We start from the raw sequence: 20174 nt of genomic DNA on the forward strand, positions 1-20174 counted from the left end.
CCTTGCCAAGGTGGCACCTTTTTTTGCTTATTCCCTTTGAAGTAGAGGAGGAGGTGGAAGAGGATACCTCCATCCCTCTAAAGTCCTGGGATACAGGGGCAGAGTAGTAGCTCTTTAAAATGCAACTAACCCTCCCAGGGAAGGGCTGTAATTCAGTTAGACTGTGAGTGATAACAGCTTATGAATGGAAAGCTTTCCCTCTTAGGTCTTAGAGCTAGTAGGGACTTCAGAGGGCTTATGGATGAAAAAACTTAGACTAGAAATATGAAGTTCTTGCCCAGGGTTACATACCGGTATATAGCAGAGCCAGGAATGGAGCCCTTCTTTAACATCAAAGCCTGGTTATTAGCAAGAAAAAAAATCCTAGATGGGCATCTGGGACATGGGCTGGGAGGTGGGAGAAGCCCACTAGGAAGGGTCCAGTGATAGGCAAGGTAAGGAGGAACTAAGTCACAGTAGCTGGCATTTATATAGGTTTTAAGGTGTGCAAAGCACTCTACATGTTTTATCATTTGATCAAAAGTGTTTGGTGTTTGTCTATAGCGGTGGCTCCGATGTATGCTATTAAAAAAATCAACCCATATGTGCACACATGAAACTGCTAGTCTTGTGCCCCAATTTGCCCTGCCACATCATTTTGACTTGGGCCCCCTTCTATATTTGGAGGAGAGAAAGAGAGACAGAGACAGAGAGAGAAAGGAGAGGGATGGAGAGAGACACAGACACAGAGAGAGAGAGAGACAGAGACAGAGAGACAGAGTAAGAGAGGGAGAGGGAGGGAGAGAGACAGAGAGATAGAGGGAGAGGGATAGAGAGAGAGAGACAGACAGAGACCGACAGAGACAGGGAGAGAGGGAGAGGGATGGAGAGAGAGACAGACAGACGGAAAGAGAGATAAAGACAGACAGAGACAGGAAGAGAGGGAGAGGGATGGAGAAAGAGACAGAGACAGAGAGACAGAGTAAGAGAGGGAGAGGGAGGGAGAGAGAGAAAGAGAAACAGAGAGATAGAGGGAGAGAGGGAGAGGGATGGAGAGAGAGAGAGAGAGAGACAGACAGACAGACAGACAGACAGACAGACAGACAGATAGACAGAGAGGTAGAGACAGACAGAGACAGGGAGAGAAGGAGAGGGATGGAGAGAGAAGCAGAGACAGAGACAGAGACAGAGAGGCAGAGTAAGCGAGCACTCCTGCCTGTATTGGGCAGAAACTACCGAGAGTGGGACAATCTCCCCCAAAGAAAACCTAGTAAATTTCCATGATGTTAGGCCAAGGGACATCAAGCAAGTTAGACTATTGATATTTTCTCACTTCCTAGGAGGGTAAAAGAACAAGATGAACAATAATAGCTTATATAGTACTTTAAGGTTTTCAAAATAGTTTATCTGTATTATCTCACTTAATCCTCACAACTACCCAGGACTGTTCTTATTTTAGAGATGAAGTAATTCTCCCAGGGTCACAGAGCAGGGATTCGGACCTTAGGTGTTCTTACTTCATCTCAATGATGCCATCTCTCAGGAAGCAAGTATGAATTTCCCCACGCCCATTGGGTTCATCCCATCCTGTGCTCCATCTGAACTTAAACCCCAGGCTTTCAGGGTAGCTCCAAAGCCTAAACCAGTGAGGATAGATGGAAGAAGTCCTGAAAGACACCTGGGTCTCCACTTCTCCAACTTTTCACACCCCCCAGTGCCCTGGTGATTAGGACAGAAGAACTCACCTCTGCCATCTCAATTTTTCCATCTGAGTTCTTGTCATACTTCTGCATGAACTCCTTCATCTTCTCCCCAAAGTTGCCAGTCTTTGAGTCCTTTACAAAGACAAGGAAAGATGATCCTCATGGATCTTTTCTTTTGAACCCTTAGGCTACCCACAGAATTTCTCTGTGATGTGGCATTGGACGGGACAAGTTTATACCTAGTTGTTCATCATGGATAGTGGCCAACATTCTCCACATTGGGCTGTCAGGCTGGCTAATCTAGTTTGGGTTTCTTTCACTTTTTAAAAAATTGTGATCTCATTGGTATAAAGACCTCTTGGTGAGAAACTCCACCACCACTGCAGATCTTAGAGAATCGTCTGGGCCATTTGTCCAGGGTCCCCTAGCTAATATCTGTCAGAGGTTGGACTTTAACACGGGCCCAACTCTTTTTTCACTATGTGAGGCTGCCCATTTTTAACTTTTTTAAGACCCAGCCCTGTCCTAATTTCACAATTTCTAAAGGAAAGTACAATGCCTCAGCATGCCTGACTGAATAGTAACTGATTGTACTCCACCCTAAACCTTATGGAAATTAATGCTCTTGTACTTTAGCATTCCCCACAACCTACAGACATTATGCTGACATTGAATCCAACATCATATAGTGGTCATTCTGGCTACTGGGCAGCCAGGTAACACAGTGGATAGAGTGCTGAGCCTGGAGTCAGGAAGACCTATGTGCAAATCTAACTGTGTGACCCTGGGCAAGTCATGTAACCTGTGTTTTCCTACACCCACTAGAGAAGAAAATATCAAACCACTCCAGTATCTTTGCCAAGAAAACCCAATGGACAACATTGATATGCTGTGGTCCATGGGGCCAGGAAGAGTCAGTCACAACTGAATGACTTAACGACAAGGAAGGAGGTCATCTAATCCATTTAAGGCTGGGTTAGAATTAGAGTCTCTAAGGCAGCCAAATAAGTGAGGATCTCATCTTTCTATTACAGAAGAAGAAACTGAGGCACAGAGGGGACAATGTTACATGTTATTTGGAGTAGCTGGCAATAGAAGTAATTTCTGTTGTTTAGAAGAGGATTTCTCTTTGCTTGATCCTAATCACCTTCCTAATGCAGCTTCTGAACTATTATCGTTGTTCAGTCACTCAGTCTTGTCTGACTCTTCGTGACCCCATGGACCACAGCACCCCAGGATCTTCCATCCTCCGCTATTGCTTGAAATCTGTTCATCATGTTCATTGTTTCCATGACACTATCTACCCATGCCATCCTCTGCCATCCCTTCTTCCTTTTGCCTTCAGTCTTTCTCAACATTAGGTCTTTCCCAGGGATCCCTTTCTTCTGGAGCCAAAGTATTTAAGCTTCAGCTTCAGTTCTCTTGGGAGCTGGTTATTTAGTGGCCTTGCAAGTGTGCCTTTAGATGTTCAAGGATTAAATCTATTCACATATGGCTATCTAAGGAGCCGTTACTCTGAGCCAACTTTTTAATATTACAAGCCACTTTTTTGGGGCAAGACTTGATAGAATTCATAAAACCTTGAAGTTGGAAGGGACCTCAGAGGTCCTCTTTGTACCTGGAGTCATCTTTGGGGAAAACATCTGGTTTTCTTGTGGGAGGGGGCTCTCGCTCATGGCATGGACCACAGTGTTTTTCTCTAGGAAAAGTCTTACCTTAGGCCTTAGTGATTATTTTTTTTAAACCCTTACCTTCTGTCTTGGAGTCAATACTGTATATTGGCTCCAAGGCAGAAGAGTGGTAAGGGTAGGCAGTGGGGGTCAAGTGACTTGTCCAGGGTCACACAGCTGGGAAGTGTCTGAGGTCAGATTTGAACTTAGGACCTCCCATCTCTAAGCTTGGCTTTCAATCCACTGAGCTACCCAGCTGCCCCCCTTAGTGATTATTTTTAATGAATGAACCTCTGTTGGTCCCATCCTCCCCATTGGGATATGATAGAAATAATCTCATTATTCTTGAAAGTAACTTTGAATTCATTTTAGGCAAGTCAGATGAACTGTAGGCTGGACTAGACAACGAGAGTCTGACCTCTAGTGTCTGCCCAATATATTAGCTCTTGATGCCCAGCTAAGTGTATTAGCCTTGAATTGGATATAATGTGGGATTGGCCAGTGAGCCTAGTCCTGATGAGTAGGTGCAGATCTGGCACCATTCCCTCCAAGGAAGGCACTGAGGACTCTGTTTCCAAGAGAGCTCATTGGCTCACAGGCCAGTCCATCCAGTGGTGCTCATTCAAAGACATTTTTAGCTTTTTCTCTGACTCATTTTGTAGGTTTCTAACTACGAATAACTCTGAATGTAGAGTAATCTGGAATGTGCTCTTTAGCTGTTCAATTTAGGGATCAGCTGCTCAGTAGTATTTGAATCATTCTTCCCTGGAAAATAAAAACTCAGCTGGGCATGGAGGTGTGCAATTGTGATTCCAGATCCTCAGGTTGCTGAAGCTGGTGGATTATTGAGCTTTGGAGTTCTAAGATGTACTAGTGTCTGCCCTAAGTCTGGGACTAATGCAGTGAGTCCCCAAGAGCAGAGGACCCCCAGGCTGACAAAGAGGAGTGAATGGATCAGCAATGGGATGGCTCTATTCTTTTAGCCTGAGGGAATAGAGAAACAGAAAAGGGAAAAAGGAAGGAGGGAAGGGAGGGAGGGAGGGAAAAAAGGAGGGAGAGGGAAAGAGGAAGGGAAGAAAAGAAAGAAGTGTAGGAAGGTCCCGGCTTCTTTTACCTTTCAACAAAGCCATACAAGTCTTGGGCAGGGATCCTGGTCTGGCTTCTGCCCAGGTTCCAGCTACAGGCAGAAGAGAGTCATTGCAAGCAAGGGGAGAAAAAAAGAAAATTTGAACACAAACCCTCCTTACCATGCCAGCTCCTTTTCTTGCCTTTTCCAATTCTTGGAAGAAATTTTCTAGTTCTTTTCCTTCAATGTATCCATTTCCTGCAAGATGAGAAAAACAACAAAACACCAGCCATCAAGCACAGGGCCAGGGAATGATGCTGGAAGGGTGAGAGGGAAGCCTGGGTGATGCGAGGACTGGAATTGTCATTTTGCCAATAAATCACCTAATCAACCAAACAAGGATTCACTGAATATTTATCATGTGACTCTGTGCTAGGCACTGTAGGGGGATATTGCCCTTCCCTTTGAAGGCAGAACAGTGGAATTTGTAAGACACTGTTCACACACATGTGTGCGCGCACATACACACACACACGATAATACAGCATTAAGAGTTCTACATGGGTCAGTCTTCATTTGAGGTGGAATAAGAGAAAGCTTCATGGAAATCAGAACTTATAGCCACAGTGTGGCATTGCTGCAAGGGACCTCAGCTCCCTCATTTTAGTTCATTTTTAAAAAGGAGATTTTGTTTTTTTAATTAAAAATTTTTTTTAATTTAGAATATTTTCCCATGGTTACATGATTCATGTTAAAAAGTAGATTTTAAAACTAGGTGGCATAGTAGATCGAGGATAAGGCCTGAGTCCAAATCTGGCCTCAGACATTTCCTAGCTGTTTGACCCTGGGCAAGTCAATTAGCCCTGTTTGCCTCAGTTCCCTCATCTGTCAAATGAGCTGGAGAAGGAAATGGTAAACTCTAGTATCTGCCAAGAAAATTCCAAATGGGATCATGAAGAATCAGACAGCATTAAATAACAAGGACCCATGTTGTCTGGACACAACAGGTAACCGAACAACCCCCAAGTAGCATCCCTTCTCAGAGCCTGTCCCATGGAAAAAGTCAAGCTTTTTGGTGCTGTCTTTGCATTGTTGTAGTCATGACCATTGTTCTTTAGGCTCTTACCTTCCTCCCTCTGTTTCTCTTCATTCACATCTTCCCAGGTTTCTGAACTCCTCCCAGTCTTTGTTCCATAGAGCCCAAGAATATTTTATTCTATTCATCTACCACAATCTGTTCAGCCATCCCCCATTGCTGGGCACAGATTTCATTTCTAGCTGTTTTGCTGCTTTGAATATTTTTCTACCTCTGGATCTTTTCTTATCTTCAACTTCTCAGGGGATCAAAACCATAATGGTTTCTCTGAATCAGAGGGAATGTGCAATTGAGTAACTTGTCAGGGATAATTCCAATTTTTTTTTAGCCCATTAGGGCTCTTATTTTACATGGGGAGAAACTAAGTCCCAAAGAAGTTGAGGAGCTTGCCTAAGAAAATAGAAATGTGATTAGGAAACATAGTGTCCTGATTGGAATGGGCTTCTTCAAAGGCAGGTAGGTGGGAGAGGGGATAGAGACCTGGGACTAGAGTCAGGAAGACTTGAGTTCAAATCTAGCTTAAGACACTTCCTTGTTCTATGACCCTGGGCAAATCACTTTAACTGCTGCCTGACTCAGTTTCCTCAATTATAAAATGGGGATGATAATAACACCTACCTCCTAGGATGATTGTGAGGATTTAAATGAGGATGTATGTGTAAAGTGCTTAGTACGGACAATATCTAGCACCTAGTAGGTTCCTAACAAATGCTCATTGCTTTCCCTTTTTTCCCCCTCCAGGATTTGTAGGGGGAAAAAGAGTAAGCTGTCTCCTCTTGCCCTCTTGAGAATCTTATTTCTCAGTTCCTTCTTTTCATCTCAACCAGGGGACTTTAGACTTAGACAACCTCAGAAACGGACCTTCATGTGTCTGGCACATTATTAATTACATGCTAAATATTGAACATGTAGAGAAATAAGTGACATAAATTATGGATACCGTCTGCAAGTCCAGGATAAAAATTTGAGGAGGAAAGGAAAAGAAGGATAATTTTTTCTTGGCATTGCATATTGGATGGGAGAGAAGGGCGGAGAAGAGAATGAGAAGAATAAGCCCCATCTCTTCTGATTAGGCTCAGGAGGCTTCTGGAGGAGGTGAAATGTCAAGACCTCCTTAAATGCCAAAGCAAATTAGTTCATTGGGCAGGTTGGTTGGGGAGGGGAAGGTGGCATTTCAGAGAACAGTGCAGTTGCTTTTTTAATGGTTCCCCTTGATGTAAAAGGAAAATGCACTGGAAATGGCATTAAATGGATCCAAAGTCAGAAGACCTTAATGGGAATCCCAGTTCTGTTATTTATGACAAAGTCTGTGTGACTTTGGGTTAATCACTTACCTTTTTGAGTCCTCATTTTCCTTTTCTGTAAAACTGGGCTTAAACTAGCTAATGTCTTCCAGCCCCAATTCTATGAACTGTGTATTTTCTCCCCTGACTGTCTTTGAGGTGATTGATGGCCTCAGACCTTATTCACAGTTTCCTTTTAGTCAAGAGGACACCATCACTTGGGGTCATATCCAACTGACATTCCTCAACTGAGGAATCCTAAGCCCAGAGGTTGAATGATTTACCTAAGGTTTGCTGGTTGATGGCAAATCTTTAAAAGTCTAGTACCCCCAAAGAGATCATAGATAAACAGACGTGTACAAAAATATTTATAGCCACGCTATTTGTGGTGGCAAAAAACTGGAAAACGAGGGTATGCCCTTCAATTGGGGAATGGCTGAACAAATTATGGTATGTGCTGGTGATGGAATACTATTGTGTTCAAAGGAATAGTGAACTGGGGGAATTCCATGTGAACTGGAAAGACCTCCAGGAATTGATGCAGAGTGAAAGGAGCAGAGCCAGAAGAACATTGTACACAGAGACTGATACACTGTGGTAAAATCGAATGTAATGGACTTTTGTACTAGCAGCAATGCAATGACCCAGGACAATTCTGAGGGATTTATGGTAAAGAACGCTACCCACATTCAGAGGAAGAACTGCAGGAGTGGAAACACAGAAGAAAAACAACTGCTTAAATACATGGGTTGATACGGACATGGTTGGGGATGTAGACCCAAAATGACCTCACCAATGCAACTATCAATAATATGGAAATAAGTCTTGATTGATCACGCATGTTAAAACCAGTGGAAATGTGCGTGGGATATGGGGGTGGTGGTGAAGGGGAAAGTAAAAACAAGAATCATGTAACCATGGAAAATTTTTCTAAAAAAGTAAAATATTTAAATTAAAAAATAAAAGTCTAGTACCCTGTTAGACCATCTCTAGACCAAGTTGGTTAGAGGTCCAGGTGGGCATGTGGAGTTGAAATAGAAAGCAGGAACAGGTCTGGGGCTAAGGTGGCTGCCCATTCATTTTTCTAAAAAACCTGAAAGCATCTACAGGCAAATGTCTTTCTTATGACCCCAGACCCTGCCCATCTGATGCCAGTCCTGTCCATATCAAGTATGCTGAAAACACTTGGCATGCCATTGTTGGGTCCTACTGGGATGCTATTAAACACTTAGAGGTTCTCTCATGGAGACATTGACCTATCATCCAAGTGCTTTACTGATATGGGGCTGGAACAGGTTGGAACCATGCTTGTGCCCCTTCTGGGTAAAAAACCGAGATTCTTAGTTCCACTCATAAGCAACATTTGCAGGGCTTCTGCCCACTAGGTAAGCCCCTCACTTCTGGGCATAGATAAGGATGTGGTTACCATAGTTACCAGTTTTTCCTAACCTTTTAACAAATCTGCTTCCCATGAACAGCAGCAAAGAAAGAGAATTAATCTGGGAAACCAAGGATCGTGGGTCTTTTATTTTTTCTTCTGATTTTAGCATGCTACAGTGAATTGTATTGGGTTAGTTCATTTGTCTTCTCTGTGCCTCTGTCTCCCCATCTGCAAAATGAAGGTAACAGTCTTTTCCACTGAATACTAAGAGATCACAAATATTTAGTGCTTCTTGACTGATAGATGCAGTTTTAAAAACTTGAAATTTTAAGGATATCTTTTGTTTCTTATCACCTTCTTTCCCAGCATATATCCTTCGCCCACACCTCCCAGAGAGTCTTCCCGTATAACAAAGAATAAAAAAGAGGGGGGAACAGGTTTTCAAAACTAGCAAACTGAAAAAAAAGGCTTGGCATTATTTGAAGTGTTCCACACCCCATCTGTGCCAAGAAATGGCTCACTTCCATCTGCTATCCATCTTCTTGGTTAAAGGAAAACCCTATCTAAAAGTCAGAGGCCGTCACTGTGCCACAGAGTTCCCCATCTCTGTCAAGAAGGCAGGGAGGTGTATTCTCATATTTATTTTTTGGTAGTAATTTTCAAACATGGACATTTAAATTTCATAGAATTCAGGTGAAAATGTTTTGTAGTTGTTCTGTCCATTTACATGGTTTTAGTCACTGTTTTCCTGCTTCTGTTTTTTTCATTTGGTTTCTCTTCATAGATGTCTTTCTGTATTTCTTTGAATTTATTTTATTCACTGTTTCTTACAATGCAGTAATATTCCATTACACTCATTTACTTGTTTAGCTATTCCCCAATGGATAGGCTCAATACATTATCAGTGCCAGAGAACCCTGCCATAAGAACAGAGAAAGAAGCCTCTTTGCATCCCTGTGAGATTTGTATTTACAAATATTGTTAGAATGAATGAGTTACATTCCAGTCTTAAAATGTCAGTCACTCTGTGCCTGGAAATCTCTATAGTCAAGTCAAGTCAACAAGCTTTATTAAATGTCAACCATATCCTAGATACTGGGCTAAGCACTGGGGATACAAAGAAAGAATATCTAATCCTCCAATTGTTGCCTCTTTGGAGCATCAGGAGTTGGGTCTCAGTTCCAAATGGGTATGAGATGGAAAAGGAAGTGAAGCCTGAGAAGTTCAAACAAAGAGACAAATCAAGAGTATAAGATCTCGACTTCTTCCCATTCCACATTCCTGGGATAGAAGCAGTCGGGGTAGGAATTCTCATGGCGGCACCAACCTATCATCCAAGGGCTGTGCTGATATGGAACTGGAATAGGTTGGAATCATGCTCGTGTCTCTTTTGGTTAAAAGAATTAGACTCTTGGTTGCACTCAACCAGAAAAGGTCAGGTCTGGACTCTGAGCTGGACCAGGATGCTTTATTTAAAGGGCATTTAAAAATGACTAGAAATGACTCGAAGACGGCTATCGTGCCTGTCCATGTTCTCTAGGCTAAACATCCCCACATGCTTGTAAGACAGCATCCAGGATTCTCCTGCCCTGGTCACTGTTTTCTGGGGGCATTCTGGGTCTTCAGCACCCTTCTCAAGCTCTGGCACCTGGAGCAGGCTACAGAAATGGCCTGATGGGGGGTAGGGGGCTGCAGAATCACCCCCTCTTGTTCTTTTCCCTCTGCCTCGTCTAGCCTTTGGCTTTTTGGCTTTCCTATTGACTCCCTCAGAGCTTGCAATCCATGAAATCGCCAGATCTTTTGCATATGAATAAGTAGCAAAGGGAGAGCCTGGGACTAGACAGGGAACTTGTAGGTGATCCACCCTTCCCACGCGAAGTTTCAGAGTCCAGATGAGGCTTCCTGTCCTCTCCAAAGTCTCTCCTCACTTCTCCAGCTGAGGCTTAGAGCTCCTGAATCCCTTGAGCAGTTATATCTGTACTACCCAGCCTACCACTTATGTGGCTTTTTATTTTGCTCGTTTGTTTGCTTATTTTAAACTCTTTTTGTCTTGGTAACAACTCTAAGACAGAAGGGCAAGGGCTAGGCAGTATCTGAATTTGTTTTAGTTTTCAGATGTACTCTGTGCCTTGTCATAAATCCCTTTAGGCTTAAGTTCTTGATCTGGAGGCCATGAATTATTATTTTTTTAACCTTTACCTTCCTTCTGTCTTAGAATTGATATTAAGTTCCATGGCAGAAGAGCAGTAAGGGCTACACAATGAGGGTTAAGTGATTTGCTCAGGGCCATCTAGTTAGGAAGTGTCTGAGGACACATTTGAACCCAGGACCTCTCATCTCTGGGCCTGGCTTTCTCTCCACCAAGGCCATGAACTTAAAAAAAAATACACACACACACACACACACACACACACACACTCTCTCTCTCTCTCTCTCTCTCTCATATATATATGTTTGATAATATTATTTTACTATAATTGGTTTCCTTTGTTATCCTTTGTATTTGTTTTATACATTTGAAAACATTATTCTGAAGAGTCCATGGACCTTACCAGACACAACAAAGGGAAGGTAAAAAGTCCTTAGGGGCCTGGATTGCCTTCTATTTCCCCAGAACCCACAGGGATCACAAGATCATAGACCTAGAGATAGAAGGGACCTCAGAGGCCGTCCAGGGCCCACAGGAGACCCTGCATCAGTTTCTTCTGTCCTCTCCTCCCTCCTTGCTTGCTGGTACAATAACCCATACCTCTCCCAACCTTTCTGAAGATTGGCATAGTCATTCCTACCCTACAGGCTTATGGTTGAAATTCTGAATATTTAAATCCAGAAAAAAGCAAACATGCTTTCTACAGGCTGAATAAATGCTTCACACATCTACATAGGCCTTCTTTTTCAATGTATCTTGATGTTCTTTTGATGAACAAGATGCAAATTTTCTTAAGAGCAAAAATAAAATAGAATGACCAGAAATAACCCAAAGATATCCTTTTTTTTTTTTTTTACTCCGGGAGGAAAAAATTCCATTAGCGATTACCTTCTCTTTTGAGAAATAAATTATTATTATTATTATTATTATTATTATTATTATTATGTTTGAAAAACTTTAATTAATTTAGAATATTTTTCCATGGTTCCATGATTCATGTTCTTTCCCTCCCTTCAACCATCCCCTCTCCCATAGCCAGAAATAAATTATTCAAAGATGTCCTGATCAAATTAGCACCCAAAGATGTTTCTCTCAGACAACAGGTTGGTTGTCCTGGGCTATCCCCTTCCTCATAAACCCGAGCCACGCAGGCCAGTTAGATCAGTCCCTTCTCCCAGGGTGGGATGAAACACACAGATAAAGAGAGAGACTAAAGATGTCCTTGAGGGCTGCCAACCCTTGTGTTTAGGCTTATCTGACCTACCCAGTTAGGTGGTCCAGCTGCATAGGCTGTCAGACTTGGAGGGGAGAAGACCTGAGTTTGAATCCCGCTTCAGACACTGGCTGTTTTGACCCATGGCAAATCCCTTCCCCTTTTCTGCCTCAGTTTCCTGGGTTATAAAACAGGTAGTTCTTACATCACAGAATTGTCTTTAGAATGGAGTGAGATAATATAGCGAGCGCTTTGCAAGTCTTCAAGGGTTGTATAGATTCTAGCGATGATTGTTACTTGAGTATATAGAAGATGCTCTGGTTCCCTTTTTGTAACTCATACATATGGATCCCTCCTAGAATCCGTGAGCCGTCTGGCAGTTGGGCTCTTGTTTTCTGGAGGGAGCCAGCAGTTACATATGCAGCCTCATTACCTAGAGCCAGACGAAGATGGGTCCCCAAAGTGGGTGTCTGGGAGGTGGTCTGAAGACACCTGTGTCTTCTTGTAGCCTCCTTGTATGCATTTGTTAATTTAGTTTGCATCTCATTCAATACATTTTCTAGTTAGAGCAGCGTGGCATGAAGCCTTGCCTATATTCTTTGAAATCTGGGTATTCCCCTTCTTTCGTGTCTGTATCATAATACTTGCCAGAGGGATTCAGCAAATTGAAACAAATTGTCCGGCAAATAAACAAATTTTAACCTGATCCTCTGGGGTCAGTCAGGCTGAAGGAACTCCAGTGGGATGGAAGCCCCCGAATCTGGTGATGCTCAGAGGCTTTCTTTGGGCATCAGCCTGGGACTGGGAAATGGGAGGGACAGAAGCCCCCGAATCTGGTGATGCTCAGAGGCTTTCTTTGAGCTGATGCCTGGGAATGGGAAATGGGAGGGACAGAAGCCCCCGAATCTGGTGATGCTCAGAGGCTTTCTTTGGGCTGATGCCTGGGAATGGGAAATGGGAGGGACAGGGACTACGAGTGAAGGGGGACATGCTAGGATGCCACAGAAAAGGGAAGGGGAGAAAGGCGAAGCAATAGGTGGCAAGAGAAATGAGAGAGGCAAGATGTAGCAGAGATGATGATGATGATGGAATATACATCATTGGAGAGAGCCTGCCAGGGCAGTGGCTGAGACACTGTTCTTGAAGTGCTCCAAGCTTGAACTGCTATTAATTGATGCTCCTTGGGGGTTGGGACCAATTTCTCAAGGGCTTCCTTAATCCTGGAAACCTCTCAGAGGGGACAAGTTGGAATAATTGCTTGAGTCTGGAGGAGGAGTAAACAAGGCGTGCTGGGTAGGGATACTGGCAGAGAGCAGGGTGGTATGGTCAGTCCTCTACCTCCTACCAGTGCCCACAGGCAAGCCTGGGGAGCCTTGTTTGTTTAAAAGAAAAAAAAACCCAACAACTCCATTTTGGCCAGCTCAGGATGAGAAGAGGGATTGGAGGTGGGAGTAGTATTTCAGAAATAAACAAAGCCTTCAAAAATGATTGCTACCTCTGTCTAAGAAAGAGAAGGGTCTCTTAGTGAGATGAAGAGCCTTCCACATTAGCAAGGGTACGCCCCAGAGGGCAATAAGGTAGACTGGTAGGTGGCACATTAGATAAAGCTCTGGATATGGAGACAGAAGACTTAAATTCAAATCCTGCCTCAGACCCTTATTATCTGTGGGATCTGGGGCAAGTCACTTAACCTATATGCCTCATTGGCTCATCTGTAAAGTGAAGAAAATAATAAAATATGAAAACATTTTAAAGAATAAAAATAAAATAATGAAAAAACTCAGGGTCATTGTGAGGATAAATGAGATTGTAAAGTGCTTTACACTTAAGATGTTATACAAAGGCTAGCTATTATTATTATTATTGTTGCTGTTATTATTATGTCCTCACTTCTAAACCATCAGGCAGTTGTCCAGTTGATTCTGAGAGGATGCTCTTTAGCCAAACAATAAACATTTATTAAGCACCACCATGTTCCAGGCACTGTGCCAAGTGCCTGGGATACAAAGAAAGACAAGAGACAGTCCCTGCCCTTGAGGTATTCACAATCTTAAAAAAATTTTTTTAATCCTTACCTTCTGACTTAGAATTAATACTGTGTATTGGTTCCAAGATGGAAGAGTGGTAAGCGCTAGACAGTGGGGGCCAAGTGACTTGCCCAGGGTTACGCATCCAAGAAGTGATCAGATTTGAACCTAGGATCTCCAGTCTCTAGGTCTGGTTTTCAATCCACTGAGCTACCTTGCTGCTCCCAGGAATTACAATCTATTAGGCCCTCCCTGCTCTGACATAAACTTGATGTCCTCAAACAGATTCTCAAATTTACTAACTATGTGACTGTGGGGCGAGTCACTGGACCATTCTCTGCCTCAATTTCCTTAAGTGTTGGATAGGAAGAGCCTCTCCACCTCCATTTCAATGCCCCTCTGATTCTATATCATCTCATAATTTGAGATTTAGGATTTCTTTCAGTGGTATTATTAGCCTCCAGATGAGGACCTCTCCTCTCCCTATTCAAGTCAGCATCTTCTCTGCCACTAACTGTTGTAGAGAGATGCCTAGAAGAAAGGTTTCAAAATCGGCATACTGGCCCGTGACAGGACTTGAACTCTTGTCTTCGAGGCCAGCCCTTTCCCCACTAAGCTGCATTGCTTCTAGCGTGAGAACATTGTGTAACAGTTTTAGGCCAGGATCTTCTGAGCTGTGGTTTCTTCCTTCCCCCCTGACTGCTGGTCCAGCTAGTATTTTTCTCCCCTTAGCATCATGGGAAAGGCGCTGCCCTTCCAAGCATCTTGACCTCCCTTTGCCTGTGAGACAGGGAACATGGTGGATGCCAGCCTGCCTCTTTTGAACATGTGTTGGGTTTTATAGGGTAAGCAGAAGGCATCACTTGCCTCTGACCTGACAGCAGCTGATTTTAGCATGTAATAATAATAATAATAGCCATTAGCTTTGATAGAACATCTTACATTTTGTGAAGCTCTGTTCATATGCCATCTTGTTTGATCCTCACACCAACCTTGGGAGACAGGTGCCATCATTATCCCCATCTTAACAGATGAGGAAACTGAGTCTAAAAGAGGTTGAAATGGCAACTTGCTCAGGGCCATTTAGCTTGTAAAGTGCACGAAGGGGGCAGCTGCGAGGCTCAGTGATTAGAGAGCCAAATCCAGCCTCCGACACTTCTTAACTGTGTGACCCTGGGCAAGTCACATAACCCTGATTGCCTAATCTTTGCCACTCTTCTATTTTAGAACTGATACTAAGACAGAAAGTAAGGGTTTAAAAAAATAAAGTACATAAAGTAGGATTTGAACTAGGGTCTTCCTGACTCCACGTCCAACACTCTATCCATTGCTTCACCAAGCTTCCTTCATGTAGCCTTTATCAGGGCAATGACATCTTAACACTGTTCCCATCCCATCATAGGGAGGAGAGCAAGGATTGCCAAGCAATGGCATGAATGTCTATAATGGCTCGAGGCTGCTTTTTAGGAACACTACTGTTTTCCCTGCCCACTTTTGAGAGCCTGAGCTTTTCTCTTACACCAGCATAATGGAGAGGGTGAACAGCAGCAGTCACATTGGAAAGGTTGCTCTAGTAGGATCTAGAGTAGGGGTTCTCATCCTTTTTTGGTGTCCTGGGGCCCTTTGGTGACCATCTAATAAACCTTTAGACTCTTTATTGGAATAGTTTTATAATGTGCTAAATAAAATACAGAGAATGACAAAGGAAACAATTATATCGAAATTCAGTTAAAAGAAATCTACAGCATAGAAATATTTTATGTATAGTTAGACACACACACACAAGTTCTGAGACCTCAGGCTAAGAATCAGTGGAATAGGCTCATGGACTGGATAACCTTTTGATTTGGTTTCTGGCTCTGCCGCTTCCTTGCTTTGTGACAAGTGCGAGGTACTTCTCTCCTACTCGAGCCCCAGATTTCCATTCTCAAAAAAAGGGAATCAAATATCTGATCCTTCTCAACGCCAAAGTGGAGTCATGAGAGTCAATGAATTAATCAATGTGCATATATTACATCACTTTGGAGAAAGCTATTAAAATGATGGACACATCTCCCTGCAAAAGACTATTCTCCCCCTTTTTTTTCCTACCGAGGAGACAGTCTTATTCCCAAGGTTTTAGAAGGGTAACCCAGAATCAGATGCACTCATAACTCAGTTTCCAGCTTTTTCGAAGGATCTACCTCTCCATTTGTTTACTGGGTGAAGAGAATGGGGAGTCAGTGCCTCTCACAGGTGGTAGGGAATTGATAATTGGACTCTAGTGAGCCCCAGGTGCCCCTAGGAGAGCCAGGGGACGCTTTCTTGGAATGTCTCCGAGGGCTTGAGTGGCAGTGGGAGCATTAGGGATTGGAAGGGTGCCAGAGCTGAAAACAAAATAAAAACCCCACCATTAAGAAGAGTCCTGGAGGGGTCCAAGGAGAAGGCAGGTGGGATGGACAAAAGAATAAAGGAGGAAGTCAAGGAGAGTCAACAGAAATTGCACAAAGTAGGAACCTAAATACTCAGCACAGACTCCCTTTATCGAATTCCAGGCTAGTTGAACCCTTCGGTTGTCCTCCTCAAGACATTTTTCATCTCTGAAAAGTTGTCCTATGATTTTAATCGGATCCCTCCAACTTGTTAAATTTACATCCACTGAATCCCAGGATAGATAAGGTAGGAAGAATGCCAGAGGTCATCCAGTCCAGTGGATGATCAAAAAAGGAATTTCTCTGTAACATTCTTGATAAATGGTCATTCAGCCTCAGCTTTGAAGGACTTCAGTGATAGGGAACTGCTGTCCCTCCCTCTTTTGGACAGCTCCAGTTGTTAGGATGTTTTTTTCTTACATGGAACCTAAATCTACCTCTCTGCAACTTTTATCCATAGTTCTTATATCTGCCCTCTGGGGCTTTACCAAAACAAATCTAAGCCCTCTTTCCCTCTGGACATCATAATACCTCTAGTAGCTACCTCTTACGGTTGTTGTGATTCTCAAATGAGATCATGTGTTGCAAGCATCAAATTAGTACCTTGTGACTGTTTGACAAAAGGCAGGGTTGGTGTGTAAAGCATTTCATTTTGACAAATCTTGAGGCACTATGCAAATATCAGCTCTTATTTTGCTTCTTCTTCTTTCACATGATGTTCTTTAAGTTTCTGAAGAAAGTTATTGTATTATCCTCCCTCCACCCTCTTCCCCACAAACCTTTAGTTTCTCCAACTGGTCCTCACAAGGATTCACCATCCTTGTCGATTGTACTTGGCATGAGCCTTATGTAGTCAGTATCTTTCCTGAACCCAGACCTTAATGTAAGACTCCAAGTGTAGGTGGCCTGACCAGGGCAGCGTATAACAGAACTGTCACACTTTTGTTCTGGGCATGATGTCTCTTTTATTTTTTTTTGACTGCTACATCACACTATTGACTCATTGAAATTGCAGTCAACAAAAAACTCCGTATCTCCCCCCCCAAAAAAACCCTATTGTCTAGTTAGCCATGCCTCCATCATCCTGTACTTGTGAAAGTGAGTTTTCCAAGTGAAGAAATTTAGATTTATCCCAATTTAAATTTCATCTTGGTAGATTCATCCCATCATGCTAGCTTGCCCTGATTTTGTTTTGTGTCTTGACTCTGACATCCGTAATGACAGCTACAGCTAGCTATTCTTCTCAGCTTTGTATCCTTTGCAAATTTCCTTTCCACCAAGAAACTGATAAAAAGGTTCAACAGCACAAGAATCTGTGGACTGTTCCATTAGGGATCCCCTCTAAGTTAACATCAGTCCATTAATGACTACCCTTTGGGTCTGGTCATTCAGCCAGTTCCAAAGCAAGTTAATTGTACTACCATTTTGCCCATATTTCTTCACTGTGTTCATGAGGCCAACATGAGAGCTGGTGTCAAATTATTTGCTCAAATGCTTTCTCAAAAAACACCTGAGGAATTGCAACTTCTGTACTTGATTTAGAGAGAAAGTGAATGAGGAATCCTTTCCCTTTGCCCTCTTGGTAGTATGTCCCATAAAGATGAGGGGAATCAGTGAATAGAGTATAGGACTTGGAGTTAGGAAGACCCAAGTTCAAATGTAGCTCCAGACCCTTATAAGTTATATGACTCCAGGCAAGTTACTTCATCTCTCAGCCTCAGTTTCCTTATCCATAAAATGGGGATAATAAAGACACATCTCAGAGCATTGTAGTGAAGAACAAATGGATTAATATATGTAAAGTGCTTTTCAAACCTTAAAACAGACGTACTAGTTATTATTTATTAGACTAGGGCTTTTGGGGTAGAGAGGTGTGGCCTTTGTGGGCTCCTGAGGCTACTTGGGGGTCAGCCATTCTCAAGATCCTTCTCTGGGTTGATTCATCTCCAAGGAATAAAGACAACTACTCTAGGTCTGAGCCTCTGAGACCCTGTATAAGAGAAATTACAGACTAATTCTTTTTAATACTCTTGGAAACTACTGTCTGGCCCAAACAGATGAGCCAAGTGGCACAAAGAGAAATAAAATCAAGACAGGACATCTAGGTTCTAGTCCTGGTTAAACCTCTACTTTATTCTATGCCTTGGGCAAAATTTCCAACTAGTCTTCCAATTTCCTCATCTGTAAAATGGAGAAAATCAATCTGGTCTGGCTTAGACATGATGTGGGAGCGCGCATGGATATTAAGGATGTGAAAGTGCTTTGAAAGTATAATCTGTACAAATGTCATTGTGTAATTAATAACAAGGGTTTTATATGTTCCCCATAAAATCTAAAGGGGGAAAAACATAGGCAGTTTATCAAAACTGTTCAACAGGAGAGGATTGGCATAATCTTGGCTATCTGGTAAATTTCTTTCAATCACACGCAAGCCTTTGGAGCAGAGAATTGAACAAAGGATCCTTAGGGAATTGCACGCATCATTTGAGGACAGTTCTTCATTTCTTAAGTCCCTTAAGAGACTTTATAGATACATACTTTTTGGAAAGATCAATCTCCCTTTTGTTTCTCTGTCATCCCCAATTTGACCAACTGGGAAACTGAGGCATTATGAGGCAAACAGCATGTGGTTATTCTGAGGCAGAACAAAAGATTGAACCTAGAGCCCTTGGAATTCAGTCCTTCTTGACTTTTCTAGCTTCTTTCTTTCATTGTGCTCATGGTGGGAAAAATCCAAGTGGGCTTCAGAAATTTAAGTTCTCCTACTATGACCAGTTTCCCCAATACCCTAATCTTGCTGAGGGACACATTGCTTAAATGGGACACTTTTTCTACTGAAAGGATTTTGGGTGCTCCCTTCAGCTAGGATCTCTGAGCAGAGAGCTGGTTTTGACTGTTTTGGAACAGATGGAGGAGATTTCCTTGGCCATGCAAAACCATAGCAAGAAGCTTTCATGCCTGACTAAATCACAGCTCTAGAGAACCCTGGAGCTTCTGAGCTGGAAGGAACGTCAAGAGGGTGGCTTGTCCAGCCTTTATGTAGATGAATGTTTCTGGACCTTCCAGTACTTTTGGCTCCCTTTCCCATTCTGCTAGATCTTCAAGGAGAGGGGCCTCTCAGCTTCACCACGGCTGGAGTGCCCTGCCCAGCTCTTGGGGGTGCCACACCCTGCACTGCTTCCACTTGGGAAGAGATGAGTGCCCATGTTAAGGATTCCTGATCTAAATGGGTTTTGGATTGAGGTCACAGCGGCTGGCATAGAGGGACCAGAGTGAGGGCAGGTCTTAAAATCCCAGAAGCATCCCCCCTGCCTCCCCCACCCCACCCCCATGGTCACAGGTTATTAGCAGGCAGTGTTTGTGCTCAGTTAGTAAACTAAAGGCAGGATCTGGAGGATTAAAGGTGGGGGGATTTTCCGGTGTGGTTTTCATTTTGGAAGGGGGGAGTGCAGAGGTCCTGACTCTCCACGCAGTGACCTTAGGGACAGAGGAGCTAGAACCAGCCAATTATCCTCTCTGGGAGCCGTGGCTGGAGACTCGGTCCACCCTCTCCATCTCTCTAGGAATGTTCTAACTTGCCCGCAGTGGAGAGGAGAAAGCCAGAGAGAAGCATCCCTAAACTGCTTTGGGAGGAAAAGTTGTTTGGCAGTTGTCGACGAGAAGAGACGGACTTGGTCCCAAAGGCAGACCAGGTGTGGAGCCCCAGGAGCCCCGGGACGGGAATGGACACACACCTCTCCTGACCGGCATCTCCCTGAGCCCTCCATCCCCTACCACCGTCTCCACCATCAGCACCCAGGGTTGGGTTAGAAAAATAAAGTTCAGTTCTTACTGACCGTCAGCATCAAAGTGCTTCCAAATGTCCAGGAACTGGGACGCCGTCACCTCGGCCAAGTGCAGGTAAGGAGGCTGCTGCTGTCCTGCCATGATGGATGGGTGGGTCGGACCAGTGCTCAGCGCTGCGCTCTCTCTGCGGCTCCCGGGCTCTGGATCCCTAGAACTGCATCCAGCCCAGGCGCTTCTCCTCCTTTATATAGAGCCTCGGGAGAGGGCGCGCGGGGAGCCGCCCCCACTAGAGGGCGCACGGAGGCAGCGAACAAGCCTCCGGCTCTGGGAGGGATGGATGGGACTGGGCAGCGTTGATCCTGAGGGAGGGAACGCGATGAACCTGGCCCCAGAGGACTTTCTGACGGCCT

The 20174-nt window shown here is 43.6% G+C and overlaps 1 protein-coding gene across 1 annotated transcript in view; it reads right to left on the bottom strand.

The window, feature by feature from the left end:
* CALB2 (calbindin 2) overlaps positions 1 to 19905 on the bottom strand; it is a 33692-nt gene extending 13787 nt beyond the window's left edge. The window contains exons 1-3 of the mRNA XM_044660467.1: positions 19815 to 19905; positions 4600 to 4676; positions 1725 to 1814 (exon numbers count right to left, since the gene is read on the bottom strand). Coding sequence (XP_044516402.1) covers positions 1725 to 1814; positions 4600 to 4676; positions 19815 to 19905 — 258 coding nt within the window. The remainder of the gene's footprint in view (positions 1 to 1724; positions 1815 to 4599; positions 4677 to 19814) is intronic.
* Positions 19906 to 20174: the final 269 nt, after the last annotated feature.

The sequence above is a fragment of the Gracilinanus agilis genome, chromosome 2 (assembly GCF_016433145.1).
Source record: "Gracilinanus agilis isolate LMUSP501 chromosome 2, AgileGrace, whole genome shotgun sequence".
Lineage (NCBI taxonomy): Eukaryota > Metazoa > Chordata > Mammalia > Didelphimorphia > Didelphidae > Gracilinanus > Gracilinanus agilis.